General features: G+C 42.4%; 2 protein-coding genes across 2 annotated transcripts in view; one reads left to right on the plus strand and one right to left on the minus strand.

Moving 5' to 3' along the window:
• Positions 1-22,013, minus strand: part of LOC144588102 (uncharacterized) — a 99,616-nt gene that overhangs the window by 72,011 nt on the left and 5,592 nt on the right. The gene's annotated exons all lie outside the window — the stretch shown is intronic.
• LOC110070046 (retinal guanylyl cyclase 2) overlaps positions 1-22,013 on the plus strand; it is a 46,431-nt gene that overhangs the window by 15,664 nt on the left and 8,754 nt on the right. The window contains exons 6-15 of the mRNA XM_072993204.2: positions 436-567; positions 1,498-1,578; positions 4,492-4,668; positions 7,048-7,204; positions 8,701-8,850; positions 10,663-10,811; positions 12,422-12,585; positions 14,519-14,711; positions 17,107-17,281; positions 21,297-21,395. Coding sequence (XP_072849305.2) covers positions 436-567; positions 1,498-1,578; positions 4,492-4,668; positions 7,048-7,204; positions 8,701-8,850; positions 10,663-10,811; positions 12,422-12,585; positions 14,519-14,711; positions 17,107-17,281; positions 21,297-21,395 — 1,477 coding nt within the window. The remainder of the gene's footprint in view (positions 1-435; positions 568-1,497; positions 1,579-4,491; positions 4,669-7,047; positions 7,205-8,700; positions 8,851-10,662; positions 10,812-12,421; positions 12,586-14,518; positions 14,712-17,106; positions 17,282-21,296; positions 21,396-22,013) is intronic.

Below are 22,013 nucleotides of genomic sequence, written 5' to 3' on the forward strand. Positions count from 1 at the left end.
CGAGGGAACACAGAGCCCTTGTTCATAAGCAGATGTGTTCCTTCACCTCTCGTGGCTTGCCCTATGTGGCAGGAGGTTCCACGCGGACCCAGGGAGGACTTTCAGTGCGACCAACGAGCAAGAGAGTGCCCATGTTGTATGAGAAGGAAGGCTGGGAAGAGTGGCATCTTGAGTCGGAAGAAATGTGTAGAAGCCACCTGGGCCCACCATGGCCTCCATGCCATAGATCAGTGGACCTGAAGCTTGGGTCCCCAGGTTGAACTACAACTCCCAGACATCCAGGCCAGCACAGCTAGCAGTGAAGATGTCTGGGCGTCGCAGTCCAGGGGGACTCAAAAATGGAAACCGTGGCCATCAATGAATGACAGTGGTAAGGCTGGGGGTGAGAAGGAGGCCTTCACTGAATAACGGCTGGCTGCGTTTTGGCTTTCACAGAGGTTGGCCCTGGATAACTGGAGTGATTCCAGAAGCAACTCGGAGTGCCGCAGCTTGCGATCTGCGACTCATTCTCTGTCCGTGAGGAGTGCATTGGTGACCCACGAAACCTCTAACGTGGCTGTGTATGAGGTAAGGGAAACCCGATAAAAAAAGGCTCGGAAGAACCATCCTCCTCTCAGCCGGTGGTTTCAAAATATCTTGATATCCCATCCCATATTAAGAAGCACCGGTCCTTCTTGCTTCTCTTTGACCATCCTCCAGCCCCTGTTTAAGAACGCCAGCAAAAAAGTAAAATAAATGCCAAAACCTCTTGAGACATTTTCTTGAGCATGCTTGCTTTGAGCTCGATCGCAGAAATGTGATAAACGCCCATATCTGAATTAGAGTCTGCCTCTGTTCTGCTTGAAGCTCAGGGCGCCTTGTCAGTCAGAGGTCGGACACTGGGTAGGACGCCTCGTATGAATGGCCCTGGAGATAATTTCAGATGCTGCCAGAGAGAGGGAGAGAAGACCAACTTGTGTATCACTGGCTAAAATGACTAAAGTCTCCTCTTCAAATCGTCTGTAGTCCACACCCTCAAACCCGTGGCCGGATGCTGAGTTTGGGTATCCTCCAACTGATACAGAAGGCAGTGGCAGCTGTTGTTGTTGTTGTTGTTGTTGTTGTTGTTGTTACCAATACACTCAATCAGCGGTTCCCAACCTTGGGAGGTTCTCGGACTGCAAATCCTAGAAATTCTGGACAGCAAAGATAGGCTTCTGAGAAGTTTGGTTGGAGAACATCTGGGGAGCCAAGGTTGGGAACTTCTGCACTAGATCAAAAATCCAAACTCTGTGTCAGGATGTACAACAATGGAACCCATGACTTCGAGAGGTGGTGAGCACTCCAATGCTGGAGGCCTTCAATAAACAATTGGACCATCATCTGTCAGATCTGTTTTGACTTGGATTCCTACACCGTGAATTTTTTTAAGCCATGGTTGTGTCTACTTTTATTTTAGCTCTAGACCTCCTAGCTTATGCCTTTTCTAACTCCCTCTCTCACCCTTTTTCTGGACAGGGAGACTGGGTATGGTTGAAGAAACTGGAGTCTGGAGTAGCCAACAACCTGCGACAGCAGACCGTCTGCTTACTAAGCAAGGTAGAGATTAAAATAGTAACCTCATTATATTTAAAGATTTATCTGGGTCTCTTTTTTTCCCTGTGTCTTTCCTCTGTGCCCATTCCTCTCTTAGGGATATGCACATATCAACGTATTTGCATGCTAATCTGGTATACGCAGTAAAAAAATCAGACATTTTATCTAAAGCGAAGGTGGGGAACTTCCCCCCCCCCCAAGACAAAATGACATTCCAAAGATCTTTTGACACACCATGCTGTAGTGGTGGATGGGATTAAAGGTAATCACATGAGACAAAAAAAACAAACACCTAAAATATTGTAATTTGATTTTGTTTCAGAGATTTAAATTTCTAGTAAAATTCCTTTTTGCTACACAGTAGAAGTACAGAGATCCAAAGGGGGAAATAGCTGAACGTTTCCCCAGATGAATCACCCCTTTCTCATTAACTGGTATTTAAAATCTCAACAACTTGCTCTGAGACATTAGTTGGAGAAATAATAAAAATGTTTCTTTACTTACAGTAAATTAGACACTTTTGTATACTGCTTTTTTACTGCACATACTAGCAACCAACTGAACAGATCAACAGCAAGCAACTGCCGCCAATCAACGAAAAAGAGGGATAGAATAGAATAGAATAGACATTGTCTAGAAAGGCGGGATAAAAATATAATAAATAAATAAAATTAAATCTGCCAAGAGTCAATTTTCTTTGAATTTCAAAAACTGGAAGGAACAATTGGTTGTTGCTGGCAGCCGATCACCCCTGCCCAGAAAATTCCCTCTCAATCACTCAAACTATAGACCGTACATGAGGTTGTAAATAAAACTTCATCAGGATGTAGCTGTTATTGGTGCCAGTAACATGTCTCCCAGGAAAAGTGTTTCAGCCTTTCAGAAAGATATATATATAGTGTATATAGTGTATATAGTGTATATATATATATATATATATATATATATATATATATATATATACACACACACACACTATATACAGTATATATATATATAGTGGGGCCTAAAATTCACTGTTACAAATCTGAAGGATCTGCTCTGGCTCTTCTAAAGAAAATTATATTATGTTTTCTTCCATTATACTGTGTTTACTGACTTTGTAAAAACAGTTTGGAACAATAGAATGCTCACAAACATTTCATAGCACTGCAGCAACTGATCCAAAGTTTGGGGTTAGACCATACTATTGAAATCTGAGCTTCTCCACCCCGTGACTATGAAGGTTTCATAAGCTACATCTTATTATATTAGAAACATGAGCAGAAGTGTAGGCTAGATCCATTATTTGTATGTATGTACAGTGGTGCCCTGCATAGCGACGTTAATCCGTTCAAGGATTAACATCGCTATCCAGATTTGTCGCTATGCGGGGGGAAAACTCCATAGGAACGCATTAAACTCTGTTTAATGCGTTCCTATTGGGGAAAAACTCACCACTATGCGGGGAATCCTCCATCCGGCCGCCATTTTCGCTGCCCAGTAAGCGAGGGCAGGGCATGAAAACGCTACGGGTGGCCATTTTGTTGACCCGGCGGCCATTTTAGAACCGCCAATCAGCGGTTCCCAAAACATCGCAATGCAATCGCATTAGCGATCGCAAAAAACGCATCGCTATGCAGATTCATCGTTAAGCGGTGCGCTCATTAAGCGAGGCACCACTGTATGTATGTATGTATGTATGTATGTATGTATGTATGTATGTATGTATGTATGTATGTATGTATGTATGTATGTATGCATGCATGCATGCATGCATGCATGCATGCATGCATGCATGCATGCATGCATTTGATTTTATACTGCCCATCTGGCTGCCAAGGCAATTCTGGGCAATTTGCAACATTATAACATAATATGACATAATAAATGACAATTTAAAAACAGTGAACATAATAACCATAGAAATCAAAATTAAACACACAAACCAACCAACATAAAATTAACTAGAAATAATTAAAGTAGTTCCTAGTTACATCTTCTTTTGCTCAGTCTGAAATATCATCCATTTTTAAAATCATATTGATTGCCATAATGTTCCCTGTGGCTGGTTTCACCTCACTGATGAATATTATTGATGGATTTTCATGTACCTTTGACAAAAGAGAAGTAAGGTAGCCTTTATCTGGGCCCATGACCACTCAATACTATCAATTGCCTTATGTTTTATATACTGGCATTATCCCTTGTCTACTTCTTAGGCATCTTGAGCATGTGTGCTGAATACAAAGATGGGAGACAAACTGAAGAAATAAGGATACAGTTTAAAAGACATCACATGAGAATTAAAACTTTGCTAAATAGCTGTAGATTACACTGGGTCACTGTCTTTTCCTGCTTCCATACACTTTTCATGCATGGTATGACCTCGGTATCCATGGAGGATGGGCTCTAAGTCCACTGCCCATGGATGCTGAAAAAACATGGAAGTATCAAACGCTATACATTGCATGGTCTCTGGTTCTCTCTGGTGACCAGTTCTGGTAAATGCACCCTTGAAATACAAATAGGTAATTCTGGATGTTTTTATTTAGCATTTTCAGCCAGTGGCTAAATGAATCAGCAGATATCTATCCTGTGGATATGGGGGGGGGGGTCCTACTGTATCTCAGGTATAGGGAACATACAACCCTTCAGATTTGGCTGGACTGAAAGTCTGATCATTTTCATCATTGGCTATGCTGATTAGGGCTGATTGGGTCCTTTTGAAGGAGAAAGGTGGGGTCAAGACATTTTAAATAAATAAATAAAATAAAATTGTAGTCCAACAACATCTGGAGCGCCACATGTTACCTGAGATATAATTCCATAATACATTTCTTTTGCATTTAGTGATCAGAAATTACATCTCTCTTCTTCAAATGCCGTTGTCAGTAAAAGTCTCCTGCTCAAGTGGTTTGATTCTTGTGTTTCCAGATGAAAGATGTGCGACATGAAAATGTAAACCCATTTTTTGGCCTTTTATCTGATGGAGGCCTTTCAGGCATTGTGATGGAATATTGCTCCAGAGGGAGCTTGGAAGATTTGCTGCTGAATACAGATATAAAGCTGGACTGGATGTTCAAATCATCTCTTCTGACGGACTTGATTAAAGTAAGGCATCTTCTTAAGTGGGAGTTTTAATTAACGCATAATCACAATGCCAGGCTGGATCTAATGTGTGCTGTGAATCTAGGATACAGTTTAAAAGGTGTATGATCTATGGTGTGATCCTGGTATCCTGTTCTAGCATGGAGTAGAAGTTGCTCTTGTTATCATATAGCAAAAAAAAAAAATGTATTTAGTGGCAGAAGGTAGCAAACTTGGGTCAGAATAAATATCTGGGAACTAATGACTATCTTGAAAGGTAGTCCTACAGAGGAGGGGTAGGATCTGTTCTCCATCATCTGAGATTGCAGGACACGTAATAATAGGCTCAAGCTATAGGAAGCCAAAAAATGGCCTGAAGCTCAACATCAAAAAAACTAAGATCATGGCCACTGGTCCCATCACCTCCTGGCAAATAGAAGGGGAAGATATGGAGGCAGTGACAGGTTTTACTTTCTTGGGCTCCATGATCACTGCAGATGGTGACAGTAGCCATGAAATTAAAAGACGCCTGCTTCTTGGGAGGAAAGCGATGACAAACCTAGACAGCATCATAAAAAGGAGAGACATCACCTTGCCAACAAAGGTCCGCATAGTCAAAGTGGTGGTTTTTCTAGTAGTGATGTATGGAAGTGAGAGCTGAACCATAAAGAAGGCTGACCGCTGAAGAATTGATGCTTTTGAATTGCGCTGTTGGAGGAGACTCTTGAGAGTCTCCTGGACTGCAAAGAGAACAAACCTCTCCGTTCTGAAGGAAATCAACCCTGAGTGCTCCCTGGAAGGACAGATCCTGAAGCTGAGGCTCCAATCCTTTGGCCATCTCATGAGAAGAGAAGACTCCCTGGAAAAGACCCTGATGTTGGGAAAGTGTGAAGGCAGGAGATGAAGGGGACGACAGAGGACGAGATGGATGGACAGGGTCATTGAAGCGACCAACATGAATTTGACCCAACTCTGGGAGGCAGTGGAAGAAGGAGGGCCTGGCGTGCTCTGGTCCATGGGGTCACGAAGAGTCAGACATGACTTAACGACTAAACAACAACAAAATAGGAAGCCAAATTTCAGTCGAATATGGGGAAAAACTTCTTAACTGCTAGAGGAGTATGACAACAGAACCCATGACCTCAGGAGGTGGTGAGCGCTCCACTGCTGGAAACATTTAAGAGAAAAATAGACAGCCATCTGTCAGATCTGCTTTGATTTGGATTCCTGCCTTGAGCAGTGGGTTGGACTTGATAGCCTTAGAGGCCCCTTCCAACTCCATTATTCTGATGCTAAGATTCTGTGATTCTGAAATTGGATAGAAAGGAAGAAAACTGTTTAACAATTCAGAAATTCCATTTAGGCATAGTGCAGGAGGAAAAAGATGTATAGCGACCTTTCTGTATCCCGTAAAGGTAGTTTCCATGACTGCAGATTAATGGCTCATGATTTTTATTGGGTCTGTGTGTCTAACATAGTAATAAAAAATAGAAAATGGCTTTGAAACGGGATGAAAGTAGTTGTGCATCTTTTTGAGGTCATTAAATTGATTATCAGTAGGGATGGATGAGCATATTATTTCAGCCTGTTTTTTATAGGAATTTGACAGAATTGTTCGGTATTCAGAATTAAACGAATTTGAAAAACTGAAAAAATGACGGCAGACAAAAGTGAAACTGACCTATGCTTTCTCTTACAAGTCTGTACAGTATTTGAATTACTGTATAGTCAATCTCATTTGCAATCCTCCGACCCCAAGGGACTCTTCATGTTTCCCACTTATGTGAAAAGCAGATTATGAAGTGGCCCTCTCTAAGGTGCTAACAACTGTAGCTGTTGAATTCTGCTGGTGCAAGTGGAAAAATTTGTTTCTGTGGCCAAAATCCTATTGTCTCGGGGAAGGGTGATGACATCACTGACAGACATATGTTCACTAATTAAAGACGTCCACCTTCTTTTTCATGGCTTGTGCAACTCACAACTAATATGTTTCATTGTGTCGAAGCTGTGGGAACTTCAGAATGAAAGGAGGAGTCTTTAATGACTGAAAAACCCTCCAGCAGTTTTAAAGACTTCTTCTTTCTGTCCTGTAGCTCCCACACAATGAACTGATTCCTGAGAGTTCCACAAGCTGTGTGATAGAAAAAGGAAGTCTTTAAGTACTGGAAATCACCCCCTGTAGGTGATGTCATTACCCTTTTGCAGATGTAACTGATGCAACAGCATTTTGTTTCAGTGCATCTTTTCAGAGCGGACTAAAATGTCGAAATGCCCCCATGTTTGTGAGTTTGCAGACTGTCCTACTGGTGCAACAAGGTGGCCACAATAGCTCTATGCTCTGCTGCGATGTTTCTAGACTCTGGTGCTACCCAAATCAGATGCTGAACGGGCTTGTTTTTGCAGGGAATGAGATATTTGCACCACCAAAACATTTGCCATGGGCGTCTCAAATCTCGTAACTGTGTGGTAGACGGTCGATTCATGCTAAAGATCACGGATTATGGGTATGCTGAGCTCCTGGCCGCACAACACGCTCTATACGTTGAGCCTCCTGCAGAGGGTAAGAGGCTGTTGCCCTGTATTGAACGGAAAGTTTGGACAAAAAACACAGAGCCAAAAAGGATAATTTCCTTAACAGAGATTCTGAATGATAATAAGCAACAGAGCTCAGTTGCTCTGGCAGGAGAATAAATAGGTCAGGATCTATCTCAGCCGGTGGAGCTAAAATATTAAAGCTGTCCCTATTGTTAAAAGCCTGTCTGATCACCAAGATCTCCAGGGGACATGCACCCCCATGTCCCATCATTGAGAGCAATTCATTATGAAGAGAGACTTTTTGGGGTCCACCATATCGCTTTGGGGTGCCCCCCCTTTTGAGATTCAGCTGGCACCAACATTGGCACCGTGTCAGTGCCAAGTCAATATGTACTTATATTTTTTTAGAGAAATAAGCATGGGAGTGGAGGATCTTGGCCTGCACAAGTGTTAGTGCAAAGGTTTTAATTTTAATATTTTAATTTTAAGGATTTTAATCATTGGATTGTTTCCTGGTTTTTCCCCCCCTGCTCTTCTGATTCTAAGGAGCTAAAACATCCCTCTTCCGGCTTAGATCCTGCTCTGTCCTTGGCTCCACCCTCATGCGTTTCGTCCTACCTACACTTCCAATATGAGATTGGATTATGGACCTGAATGTTTGGGAAAGGGGTGCTGTATTTTAAATAGGATTCAATTCTTCACAAAAAAAACCCATCCGGTTTGTGAATGTGGGATATTGAGCTCCTGTACCCATGATTCAAAAAGCCAGGAAATGGCCCAGTATTGCTGCACAATATCATGTTTGCATTGCCAGCAGGAAAAAGGATGCCAAGCTTTACATAGCAAAGGGCAGCCTGAATGTTGACAACACCAGTGGCAGCACTCAAGATGGTCTACAGGATCCCCTCTTTTGCTCAGTGCCATTCACCATTGAGCCCTGACCATTGCTTTGTGTTTGGATGAGAAGTGGTGAATTGATGAGAAAAGGAGTTCCGCTCCTGGGATTTTCTCTTGCATGGTGTCACTTTGTGAATGGTCATGGTGCTGGGGGGCTCCTGTTCAACACCTTGACCGTTAGCTTGTGGATGGTCTCAGGGTTCCATACTATTTCACATATACATGAAAAACTTGAAAAAGGCTGTCCAGAGTTTTGTGGCCTGTTACCACCAGTGTGCTGACCATACCCAACTCCGTCTGGTTTTAAAGATCTTTTTAAGATCTTCACTCAGTCTCTCAGGCCCCAGTGTGTGGTCACCCAGCCTCCCTCCCCCACCAATTTCAATTGGGCACAAATGGGGAATGCAGGATCTCCAGATGTTTTTCAGCTGTGATTTCCAGTCTTCTTCACCTGGCTAGGGAGGAATCATTAGAAGTGAAATCCAGCAACATCTGGAAGACCCATCTATTTTCCCCATCCAGGCTTTGCAACCACCTGCCAGAAAGAATTACCTTTGCCTCTGAACATACAGACTTGAATAAATTGGTCTTTTTTCCTTCCTCCTCCTCCTCCTCCTCATTCAGAATTGCTCTGGACTGCTCCCGAGCTTTTGAGAGATCCCATGACCCACCCCAACGGCACGTTTAAAGGAGATGTGTATAGTTTTGCCATCATCTTGCAAGAAGTTGTTCTTCGGAGTCCCCCTTATTCCATGTCTGAAATACCAGCGGAAGGTGAGAAATAGTGTTAATTAAAACAAAACCCAGAATCGGGATGGATAAAACCAAGGATTACTTAAAATCAAATTGATTTAAATCCTGATTTAAATTTTAAAAAATCAACATACCCATTTTATTCAAATCGTGAAAAAAAAATCCAGTTAATAAAATTTAAATTGTAATTTAAATCAAATCAAATCCACCCTGCCCAGAATCCATTGGAGGATTTTGATCTTTTGACTGGTCTCTTTTTTTTTCAGTGGAAATTCCACAAGAGTGTGCAAGCTTTTGAATCCTGCAGGGCTCTTCAGCAGTGTAGCTAGGGCAGATATGGTATCAAATGTATCAGCATTGTTGGCAGGCATCTACTAAATTGAGCCTAGATTCATTTGTATCATTCTGTTGGCCACTGGTAAAGACAGAATACTCAGGAAGATTTTTTAAAATGATGTTCAATTGAATATAGTAGGACCCCCTTATCCATGGGATTAAAATAGTGTTTGCTCTTATCCACGTTTTTCAGCATCCACAGGGAGGCTTAGAACCAATCTCCTGTGGATACAGAGGTCCTACTCTATTTTATTTTGCATTTCTGGGGTACACACGGTTTGAAAGCACCTCATTTTAACTAAGGTGAAAAAGGCACAATAATGAAGGAAGCAAGATAGAACTTCCTCTTTTTTGTGCCATTTTGTCAGCTCTGGAGGTGACAAAGAAACATCTGCATGTATGTGGTCTTGGATGCTACTGCTACTTGGACTTCTTTGCATAGCTCAACTAGATACTGCTGATCCAACAAAAGCAGTTCTTTTCTCCACATAGAGGGTGCTTGTATCAGGACTGATAATCTACCCATGTTACTCTTACATCAGAGCCAAAACGTGCACTCAGAGCAATGTGTTACTTTCTGCTCCTCCCCCCCGAAAATGATCTCCTTTGTTATGTGTGACTCTGAAACTGGACATGCAAAGGATGTCTTCATTTATATTCCAGAGATATTCCTGACAACACCTGCTCTTCTTCCTTTAATCTGTTATGACAACAAGATCTTTTCCTCCACTTAAAGGAGCACTCTTTCTAGAAACGGATTTCTTTGAACAAGTGCCTTGGGTCTCATAGTGCCATTTCTTTTAAAAATATATATATATTTTCTCCCACACTTATTGTTCTGCTACAACTATCTGCCTCCTTTGCAGGCTGGAATCTGTTCAGGTTTCCAGAACTTGGAGAAGTTAGTATCATGGAGAAAAACCTCAAATTCTCCCAGCACTCTGGCTAAGGGAGGGGTCTGTAGTCCAAAACAAAAGTGCCTTTCCTGGGAAATATTTTCTGAAATTGCCTGTGTTTATTATTTCCCCCATTTGTTGCTTTGGTATTGCTTCATGTCACTTCCAATGTACAGTAATCCATGAATGAGTGAGTGGCCTCCAGAACTACCAGCTCAGGTCTTGCAAACTCAAGGTGGTGGCTTCCTTTACTGAGTCCCTCAATCTCATATTTGGCCTTCCTCTTTTTCCACTACCCTCAAATTTTCCCACCATCATTGCCTGCCTAGATTATAGTTTGAAATGAGCTTAGATGCTTAGATTTCCTTCCTTGGTGACTTAGAATCAAAGTGGTGCCCAAAATCAAAGCTTTAAAAAATGGATTTTTTTTTGGACTATCATTCCCTGAATCTTTCAACTAGCAGGATCATCTCGCCACCCAAAGTAACTTTTCCGGGTTCCACAGAAAGGAACTTTCCCAAGTTCCAGCAAGCACAGTCATCTAATCCCCCCAAAGAGAATTTTCCAAAGTTCTGGCTAGGATGTCTTCTCTTTGACCCAGAAATCCTTCTCAAGCTCAAGAAACCACCGCCCTTGTACCGCCCGAGTGTTTCTCCCGATCAAACCCCTCTGGAGTGTATCCACTTAATGAAGCAGTGCTGGAGCGAACGGCCAGAGAAGAGACCTACCTTCGAGGAGATCTTTGAGCAGGTCAGAATTCATGGTGGCGCAACTTCTTGTCTTTTAGGGAATCTTGCAAAGGAGATGTTGGGGTGGAGACACACAACTCCCCCGGGTGCTGTCCATGGTCCTGAATCTATCTGAAGCTAGGCCAGGCATCAGCACTAGGGATATTTCCTGCACAGTTCAGGCTGAATCCCAGAACGGGAGTTCATATGATATTTCTTTGAATCTTTTTTTCCCCCTTTTATACATTTTTTTTAATTTTCTAAATCCCCTCGAGTCCTTTTTAAGGAGAAAGGCAGGATAAAAATATTTTAAATAAATAAAATCCAGAAGGGCCCCCTGTATCCGCAGGGCATCTGTTCTAAGCCAACACCACAGGTGTTGAAAAATGCGGATTAGAGCAAACACTATTTTAATTGTGGATGTTATGCATAACATGGTCTCTGGCTCCCTTCAATGGCCAGTTCTGGTAACTTCCTATTTAGAGTCTGTCTGTCTGTCTGTCTGTCTGTCTGTCTCTCTCTCTCTCTCTCTCTCTCATAATGCTATCTGTCTGTCTGTCTGTCTGTCCATCTGTCCATCCGTCCGTCCGTCCGTCCTCTCTCTCTCTCTCTCTCCATCCATCCATCCATCCATCCATCCATCCATCCATCCATCCATCCATCCATCCATCCATCCATCTATCCGTCTGTCTGTCTGTCCATTCATCCTTCTGTCTGTCTGTGTGTCTGTCTGTCTGTCTGTCTCTCTAATAATGCTATCTATCTATCTATCTATCTATCTATCTATCTATCTATCTATCTATCTATCTATCTATCTATCTATCTATCTATCTATCTATCTATCTATCTATCTATCTATCTATCTATCTATCTATCTATCTATCTATCTATCTATCATCTATCTATATCTATCATCTGTCTGTCTCTGTCCATCCGTCCGTCCGTCCGTCTGTCCATTCATCCTTCTATATGTCTGTCTGTAAAGTCTTTACAGGATCACACACTGCAGGATCAATATGATAGCATATTGATAGCAACATGCTATCAATATGCTATCAATATAGCATATTCATAGCATATTGATAGCATATTGATCCTGCAGATAAGGGGATCCTACTGTTGATAACTAAATAACTAAGATTTCTGTCTGTGTCTGTCTATCTGTCTGTTCATCTGTCCATCCATTAATCCTTCTGTCTGTCTGTATATACACATACACTTCACAGGATCACACACTGCAGGATCAATATGCTATCAATATGTATATGCTATCAATAGGCTATATATATATATATATATGTATAGCCCATTGATAGCATATTGATCCTGCAGATAAGGGGGTCCTACTGTTGATAAGTAAATAACTAAGATACAGGAATGCCTTCGCCATTCAGGACGTTGCCTTAGAAGGAATCGCTCAGTTTTGTTAGTAGTGACTGACAGCACTTATCAGTGGTTTGAACCCTGTTATTGCCTCCACACACTTGGCTTTATCCAAACATGAAGAATGTTCTCCTCTCTGAATGATGATTTTACTCTCACTCGAAGAGTTTCTTCTTTTTCTCCCCCTCTCCCAATATAAGCACATCTCTTGAATCACACGGCCCCGTTTTTAATTCTTCTTTTCTCCAGTTTAAAACCATCAACAAAGGCAAAAAGACCAACATCATTGACTCCATGTTGCGGACGCTGGAGCAGTACTCCAGCAACCTGGAGGAATTAATTCGGGAGCGAACCGAGGAGTTGGAAATGGAAAAGCAGAAGACGGAGAAGCTGCTGACCCGGATGCTTCCCCGGTAAGCACTCTTCCTGACATTTTTTAAAAAAACACCCAACTTCCTTGTTCATGCTCTGCCCCCCAAAAGCTTGCAAATACAATACAGTAAAACCTCTTTATCCATGAAGCAATTGTTCATGGATTCACTTCTCCACAGTCTGAATATATTAAAAGTATTAAAAGAAAAATCCTTATATATATATACTGTATATATATTTCTAAAGATGAAGTTACCAGAACTGGGCACTAGAGGGAGCCAGAGATCATGCTATGCATTGCATGCTTGGTCTGCAGAAATTTTGTAATGTCACTCAGAGTAGACCATTGATCTAGATGGGTGGGGTATAAATAAATAAATAAATAAATAAATAAATTTTGAAATACAGTGGTGCCCCACTTAACGAGCGATTTGTTTAACAACGAATCCTCATAATGATGTTTTAAATGGGAAAACATCGCTTTGTGATGACCGGTAAGCTGTTTCACTTACCGATTATTGCATAATGATGTTTTTCCAACAGCTGATCGGCGGTTCCCAAATGGCCGCCAGGTAAAGAAAATGGCTGCCCGCTGTGTTTTCGCGCCCTTTCCTCGCTTACCAGGCAGCAAAAATGGCGGCTGCATGGAGGATTTCTGCATAAGGTGAGTTTTGTGCTCATAGGAACGCATTAAACATGTTTTAATGCGTTCCTATGGGCTTTTTCACCCCACATAGCGACGAATCCACATAGTGATGATTTTTTCGGAATGGATTATCGTCGCTATGCGGGGCACCACTGTATTGGACACTAGAGGGTAACAAGGAGTTTTTTCGGTTAAAAACTCAGTTTTTATAAGCAGAAAATTGAGCTGAAGGGTTGCAGCTGTGGACATCTGCGGAGCTATGGAGGTTACTCACCCCAGTATACAGTATTATGGATCTTCAACTTACTTTGTTCCTAAAAGAACCAGCAATGCACTGAAGTTAGAAGAAACATGGAGGGAGCCATAGCACATTTTGGTGGGTAGGGACAATGAGTTATCTGCTACTCACTGCAGGTTTTCCCCATCCCCTGTGAGTTTAGTTGCAATATTTACAGTAGCAGGGAGAGAGGAAAAATGGACTTATCCTGCAAAGATCTGGTTATCCCACAAAATTTTCCGAGCAGCTTTATCTCAGGCAATCAAGACCTATGAGTTTCACAAAAAGACCAGCTCCTGAAGGAGATAAATATTACGGAACTGAATTGTTGATACAGATAAAAGCAGATGATTGTGTCTCCTATTTATCATGCTGCCCTTTCATCCATCCCAAAAGTTCAGGACCACACCCACCAGAAAGGCCACTGTTAACGACTGTTAATGACCCATGACAATGGGTGGAGAAAGGACTGCAGAGGTGGGATTATCCCTCACCCCTTGTCCTTTGTCCTTCTAAGGAGCCTATTCAGACCAGGGAGAAGTGAGACCAAGGAAAAGGATCTATCAGGGATCTCCTACCAACTCTCCTCAAACTGAAGAAGCTCCTTGGATGAGGAGCTAAACATCTCCACCTAATAAGAAAGAAGTCCAGTTGCCATGTCTCATCTTCCAGGTTACCTGGAGATCTTTGTCAGTTTGGGTGTGGGCCTTATGATGTTGCATTTGTCTACCGACACCTCTAAATGTTTTGGTTGATGCTTTAGCAGTTTTTCCATTTCACGTTGACCTAACCAGTTGTGTTGTTTTTGACAGCACTTTTTGTTGATTTTCATGTTTTTAATGCCCTTGAGTTGCCTGTCCTGTTTTCTCCTGTGGCCTCGGCTTGACTTGATTTCATGACATTGTCATTAAACGAGGTGTTACTTGACTTTATACTGTTATGAAGGTTGCAAATCACCTCGAGCGTTTCTTTCTAGCGGAAAGGTGGGGAATCAGTTCAATTAAATAATTCAATGAGCTTGATCTGGACTGACATTCCTGCGCTTTCATAGATCTGTGGCAGAAAAACTGAAAACCGGCGGTACGGTCGAACCTGAGTATTTTGAGGAGGTCACCATCTACTTCAGTGACATCATTGGCTTCACGGCCATCTCTGCCCTCAGCGAGCCCATCGAGATTGTGGATCTGCTGAACGACCTCTACACTCTCTTTGACGCCATCATTGGCCATCATGACGTTTACAAGGTAAGGCCGCTCGGCATCCTGACCGGAAGATTCTAAAATCTGCAGACGTTTAGCCTCTAAAGATGAGCACCGCGCCTTAGAGTCGGACACGACTGGACTAAATGTCAAGGGCAACGTTTACCTTTACCTTTACCGAGGCCTCATCTAGAGTGGTCAACCGACTAGATAGGCGGGATATAAATAAAATAAATAAATAATAAATAAATAAATCTAGAGCACTGTATCTAGGTCTGGACACCACACTTTAAGAAGGATGCCAGTAAACTGGAAGAAGTCCAGTGAAGGGAGACCAGGATGATCGAGGGACTGGAAATCAAGCCGCAGGGGGAAAGACTGAAACAACTGGGCAGGTTTAGCCTTGAGAAAAGAAGCCTGAGAGGAGATAGGACAACACGTTTCCAATACGTTAAAGGGTGTCCTGAAGAGGAGGGGCAGGATCTGTTCTTGATCCTCCCAGAGTTCAGGACACGTCATCATGGGCTCAAGCGACAGGAAGCCAGATTTAGGCTGAATATCAGGGGGAAAAAACTTCTCAACTGTTAGAGCAGTACGACGAGGGAACCCATGACCTCGGGAGGCGACGAGGTCCCCAACACTGAAGTCCTTCAAGAGGAAATTGGACCCCCAGCTGTCAGATCTGCCTTGAACTTCCAAAACCTTGAACCTGATCCAAGACACAAAAGGTAAAACCAGTGGAGGTGAGCCGGAACTGGAGTGAAATGCCCAGATTTGCTCACATCGGTCACCCGTCTAAGTGCAGCGTGCTGGACCCATTGTAGTCTCTGGGTCAGGTTCAAGGGGAGCCCCTCGTTTTTTTCTTTTTGCAGGGGAGGCATAGGGAACAGGGGCCTCCAAAATGGGTCAGCCCCACGAAGCCTGTGAGCCATACTTTGCCTTCCTCCTGTCGTCCAAGAACCTCTGGTGACTCACGGTGGAGAAGCGCTGAGCTAGAGTATATGTGTGCCTCCCCTTTTTAGGCCCGATTCCAGAAGAGTGTGGGATTTACTGGGATTCGCTTCCAAACCACTACACACACATCTCCAACGGGAATGCCACTCTGCAGCCTTCGGTTTCTCCTAGCGATAAACTCCCCATTTTGACTGCAGGCAACAGAGCGCTAGTGTCCTTATTTTTTTTTAAAGGCAAACTTCACGCTTTGGAACCACGATACTTATTGGAGCATCTAACCCCAATGTCATCCACCCGACCCACCAGATCCTCCCAGACCAGGTTCCTCTGGGTGGCTACCCCAAAGGAGGCCTGAACATGCTATACTAGAGGCAGGGCCTTCTCTGTGGTGATGATAATTATGGAATGGAGGCCGTCTATACTGAACCAGATTGATTTTATTATTATTATTATTATTATTATTATTATTATTATTATTATTATTATTATTATTATTATTATTATTATTATTATTATTATTATTATTATTATTATTATTATTATTATTGTTGTTGTTGTTGTTGTTGTTGTTGTTGTTGTTGTTATTGTTATTGTTATTGTTATTGTTGTAGTGGTAGTGGTAGTGGTAGTGGTAGTGGTAGTGGTAGTGGTAGTGGTAGTGGTGGTGGTGGTGTTTTGTTGTTGTTAATTTGATATTTATTTTATTTTTGATTCCCCCCCTTATTTTTATTCCACCCCCCAATATTTTTATTTTTATTTTATTTTGTCCTCAATCTCCTGTCCATGGTTGGACAGGAGATTGAGGAAAAACTGGTTGTTTTTGTGCCAGGTTTTTTTTAAACTTGGTGTGTTTTTAATTACCCTTAAATTTTATTTGTTGAACAGTTGAGAGAATAGTGCTTTTGCACTAATAGGTCAGTACGTAATTTAAGAAATAAAATAAAATTAATAAAAAAGATAAAAATTATCTTACCAAAGCATTGTTTTTGCTATAAGATGGATGATGGATACCCCAACCTGGGAAAAACAAAACTGGACATCCAGAAATTGAAAGTACAGTGGTACCCCATGTCCAGTATGTGCCATTTCACTTATCCATGGTCTAAAAATATTAAACATATTAAAAGCAAATTGCCAGAAATATGTATTTCCATGATGCTGTCACCAGAACTGACCACTAGAGTGAGCCAGAGATCATGCCATTTGTAGTGTTCACTATTATCTGTGGTTTTCTGTATCCACGGTGAGGTTGACTTGGCACTGATCCCGCATGGATACAGGAATTCTCCTGTACCTATTTTTTTCCTGGCTATTTTTCAGTCCATGCTGGTTTTAGGACCATAAAAATGTTCCCCAAACTTCCAAAACTGCCTGTCCCTAAAGGATCTGGTCACAAAAGAGCCCTCTCAGTTCCTTCCATTTCTCTGATTCCATAAATTCCACATCTCCAGCTCCCCTTCAGGAAAATTATGTCTTTGCTTTCCAGGTAGAAACCATCGGTGATGCATATATGGTCGTTTCTGGGCTGCCAAAACGCAACGGCCCAAGACATGCGGCAGAGATGGCCAACATGTCCCTAGACATCCTCAGCTCCGTGGGGTCGTTCAGAGTGAAACACCTCCCTGGGGTGCCTGTCAGGATTCGAATGGGGCTGCACTCAGGTAACCAAGTTCTTCCTGCCTGGGTATGAAATGCAAAAGAAGATTTTGGTGGTCCTTAGTTGAGCCAAGGGAGGCCTTTGGCACACTGTACCTCTTTTGCGATTCGTTGTCTGCTTGCTGTTTACCGTGTGAGGCTTCCTCCCAACGAGGAGGGATCAACCGGACAACTGGTGTGCACATCAAGGACACAATTATCCGCTTCCAGCTGAAAGATCTGTTTGACTCCCGCATGGCCTTGGGAGCGGAAGGCTGCACCAAACGCCAGAAGGAGAGGGTTCTCTGAAACGAGAGATACGGGAGAACTGTAGCCAGATCGCCTGCCTTTTAATGTGAAGAAGAAAGATGGGTTGGTGTTGATTAGAGCAGCAGTGCTGTAAGATGTGGGTCCATCCATTCTGTCCTTACGTAGACGTGAGGCATTCAAAATTCTGTATTTTTCCATGTATAAGACTATACTTTTGTCTAAAATCTTTAGACTAAAAATTGAGGGTCGTCTTATACACGGAAATAAGCTGAGGAGAAAAAAACAAGTGGAGGGGAAAGCAGGGATCAAAGCGATCAATCCTGCAGCGCTTTGATCCCTTTCCCCTTACACTTGCTAAGCCCCGCTTAGATTTCTTAATTTTGGATTAGAAAAGTGGGGGCGTCTTTTCCTTGGGGCATCTTATACACAGAAAAATATAGTACCTTTTGAGGTTATTGTAGCCTTACGGCCATTGGGGAAAAATGTAAGAGACCATTTGTGGAACACTGGGGCAGATTATAAGCAATAATCGGAGGCCATCAAGTTCATTTTGGCTTACATGATTTTTTCAGGGTTTACCAGGTAGAGAATACACAGAAGATGGTTGACCATCCCCTTCTTCTGGGGGCAGTTCTGGGACGGTGTGCAGCTGGCCCAAGGCCACCCAGGCTGGCTTGACTCCCAGGAGGTACAGTAGGGGAATCAAACTCCCAACCTAACTCACTGAGCTATAAATGCTTTTGAAATGTGGATTTGACACAGCATGGTGAGAACTTCTTGGGTTGAGAAGAGGACTGATGAAGAAGTACCGAAACAAATGAGTAAAGACTAAGAAATCATAAAATGCAGAAAGCTCAACACTTTAGTCATATAATAAGGAGGAAAGAAGTACAGATTGGTATAGCTGACTGTTCAAGCTAAAATACTTGAGAAAAGAAGGGAAAGTAGGGAAAAAGTTAATAGCTAGGAAACCTTGAAGATTGTTTTGGGAGCAGCCCAACTTCATTGTTTCGAGCTGTTGTGCCCAGGTGGCCGCACAACATCCAAATTTCCGTAAGAGAAAAACAAGAAATTGTTTTTATAAACCACCACCCCCCTTTGCTTCAAGAACATGATCAAGGTGGCTTTCCTCTTCCCTGCCATAATCCTCACAACAGCCTTTCAAGGTAGCCTAAGTTGAGGATTGGCCCAGTGACTGTGTTGGGGACTCCAACCCAGATCAGGAAAAACTTCTTAACTGTTAGAGCAGTATGATAATGGAACAAATGGCCTTGGGAGGTGGTGAGCGCTCCAACGCTGGAGGCATTCAAGAGAATATTGGACCACCAGCTGTCCGATCAGCTTTGATGTGGATTCCTGCACCGAGCAAGAGATTTAATGGACTGGAGGGCCTTAAAGTCCCCTTCCAACTCCTTGATTCACTTTTAAACTAGTGATGTTTTTAATATTGTTCCATAATTTAATTGTATTTTCATATTGATATTCTAATGTCTAATGAGTTTAGATATATGGACAGGGTTTTTTTTAGCTGTTGTACACGGTGTGCAGTCCCTTCTTTGACAGAAAGGCTGGGTATTTTTAAAAAGTATATAATTAAAGAGATAAATATCTTGTGCCATTTGTGAATGATTGTTTACTTTGCAATAAATAATAGACACAAAATGATCAATAACTGGGAACGTGTTACCCTCCAGATGTGGTTGGGCTACAACACTAGTTAGCCCTAACCAGGATAGTTAATGATGAGGAGTGATGGGTATTGTAGTCCAACATCATCAGAGGTTTCTTGTGCCTGCTGTGGAAGCAACTCTTGGGGTTACATGATTTACAGAGATGAAAAGGAGCCATTTTAGCTCAGTGTCCAAGATAGCTCAGTGGTTTAAGCCTTCAAGGCATCTGGCTACAAAGCCAGAGGTTGGGAGTTCGATTCTCCAATGGGCCTCCTTGACATGGGGCTGGACACGCTGATCCATAGAGTCCCTTCCATCTCTGCAGTTCGAAAATTATTATTATATTAAATCCTGGCTGTGAGATTCCCAGAGCCTGGTTCAGACCAAGAGGTATATTTCCAAATAACAGTGTGGTTCTTTTGATTTATGTCCTGGTGTGATTCTCCCACAATTTGGGAACGTTCCCTTTTTTTTTAACTACGACTCTCATTACCCCCTTCATTATATGACTCCAATAGACAGGAGGATCATAGTGTCTCGGAGATACTGCAGTCTACAACCCCTGAAAACCAGGGTTCCAACTTCTGGTTTGCAAGCAATATACTGTGTTTCCCCGAAAATAAGACAGGGTCTTATATTAATTTTTGCTCCAAAAAACTCACTATGGCTTATTTTCAGAGGATGTTTTGTTTTACTTTTATGCACAACAATCTACATTTATTCAAATACAGTCATGTCATCTTCTTCTGGTTGGTGCACAAGGGTGGAGGGAGGGGTTTCACTTCACTGGGGCTTATTTTGGGGGTAGGACATATATTACGAGCATCCTGAAAAATCATACTAGGGCTTATTTTCAGGTTAGGTCTTATTTTTGGGGAGAAGGTTATATTGTATATCTCTTGGCGTGAAACTGTGGAAATAATGTATGGATCTGATTTTCTCCAGGACTTCTGGAAAAGAGGGAGCCTTTGCTTGGCTGTGAGATAAGAGTCAAATAAACAGACTTTGTCAGCATGATTAGTGGATCAGATTTCTCCCAGCCCCAAACAGGGGAGTCTGGGTGGTCCTGGCTTTGCCAAAAACTATTAGGAGCTTTCAATTCGACTGGCTGGGATCAGCTGGGCCAGGCACCTTGGCTAGAGAATCCTAGGTTCTCCGCCTAATTGATTTCTGTGTTTGACGTCTGGTGAAATCTAATTTAGCTGCTGATCTTTGGAAGTGGAAAACTTCGCTTTATTTTCCAGTTGGCAGTTTTTAACAGCAGACTGAAATGCCATCACATTTAAGCAGCTGACGGCAGCTGGTACAGTTCTCTTGTCTGATCTTGGACAGGGGCTGAAATCCAGTCACTTCTCATCGTCATCGTTTAGTCGTTTAGTCGTGTCCGACTCTTCGTGACCCCATGGACCAGAGCATGCCAGTCACTTCTAGCTGGCAATTAACGAGTCACCGTTGGGATTCTCATGGATGGGGACTTGTTAATGGCCAGCGAGACGGCAATGAAAGTTATACGGGTTGCCTTCTGCATGCATAACAAAACTATAAGATTTCAGCCCTTCTTTAAAGGTGTCATGGAATGGCAGTTAGGAACTCAAAATATAGAGTGGGTGATGAGAATTCATGTTGTATACAGTAGTGGGGTGCCCTTATCCACGGGATCAGTATCCATTGTATCACTTATCCATGGCCTGAAAATATTGAAAAATATATAAAGAAAAATGGTGTCACAAAGAGTCGGACACGACTTGATGACTAAACAACAAAAGAAAGATCCTTGAAATATATATTTCTAAAAGTGAAACTACCAGAATTGGCCACTAGAGGGAGCAAGAAACCATGCTATGTATCACATTCACTTTTAAAATAGCACTATCAGCTCTTATTCATGTTTTTCTGCATCCATAGGGGACGGGGGTCCCTTGGACCTGATCCTCTACAGATACAGGGGTTCTCCTGTATTTAGCAGCTAGAATGTGTCAATGCACTTAATTTTGACCGTTTTCTGCTCAAGGGAAAAGCATATGCACAAAATGAATCTTTTATTTCTTTTTTTAAATTATTTCTCTCTTTCCCCCCCTTCACCCTAATTCCTCACTGCCAGGTCCTTGTGCTGCAGGAGTGGTCGGCCTCACGATGCCCCGTTACTGCCTCTTTGGGGACACTGTGAACACGGCTTCCCGGATAGAATCCACTGGGCTGCGTGAGTGTTTCTTGGATTTTAGATCAGATGCAGACTCCAGCATGACCATTGACCAGCGTTTCGTCAATGTGTGTGTGTGTGTGTGTCTAACCACCAATATCCTCTACTTGGCCACTCTGGCTGGGGGATTCTGGGACTTGAAGTCCAAAAAGGGAACACACACACACACCCACCCCGATATTGCCAATGTTGTTGAGGAGGTTTGCCCTATTCTGTTTTGTTTCGGCTATGATCTGGAGTGGGAGAAATCTTCAAATCTGTTCCATGCCCTCAGATCTGCAAAACATAAGGGGGCCTTAAAAATACAGTAGGACTCCTTCATCGGCAGGATAGGTATCTGCTGATTCACTTATTAATGGTCTGAAATTTTTTAAAAATATTAAAAGAAAAATCCTAGAAATATCTTTTTCCAAAGGTGAAGTTACCAGAACTGACCACTAGAGGGAGCGAGAGACCATGCTATGTATTGTGTTCACAATAATCCACGTTTTTCAGAATCTGCATCTTGGAGTGTATCTTCTGCATATTCAGGGCTCCTACTGTATAGAAGCTGATATTTGGAAGGAACTACTGGGATATGTCACACAGTTACTAAGCTGCCACCAACCATTCCCTTTA

The sequence above is a fragment of the Pogona vitticeps genome, chromosome 3 (genome assembly GCF_051106095.1).
Source record: "Pogona vitticeps strain Pit_001003342236 chromosome 3, PviZW2.1, whole genome shotgun sequence".
Lineage (NCBI taxonomy): Eukaryota > Metazoa > Chordata > Lepidosauria > Squamata > Agamidae > Pogona > Pogona vitticeps.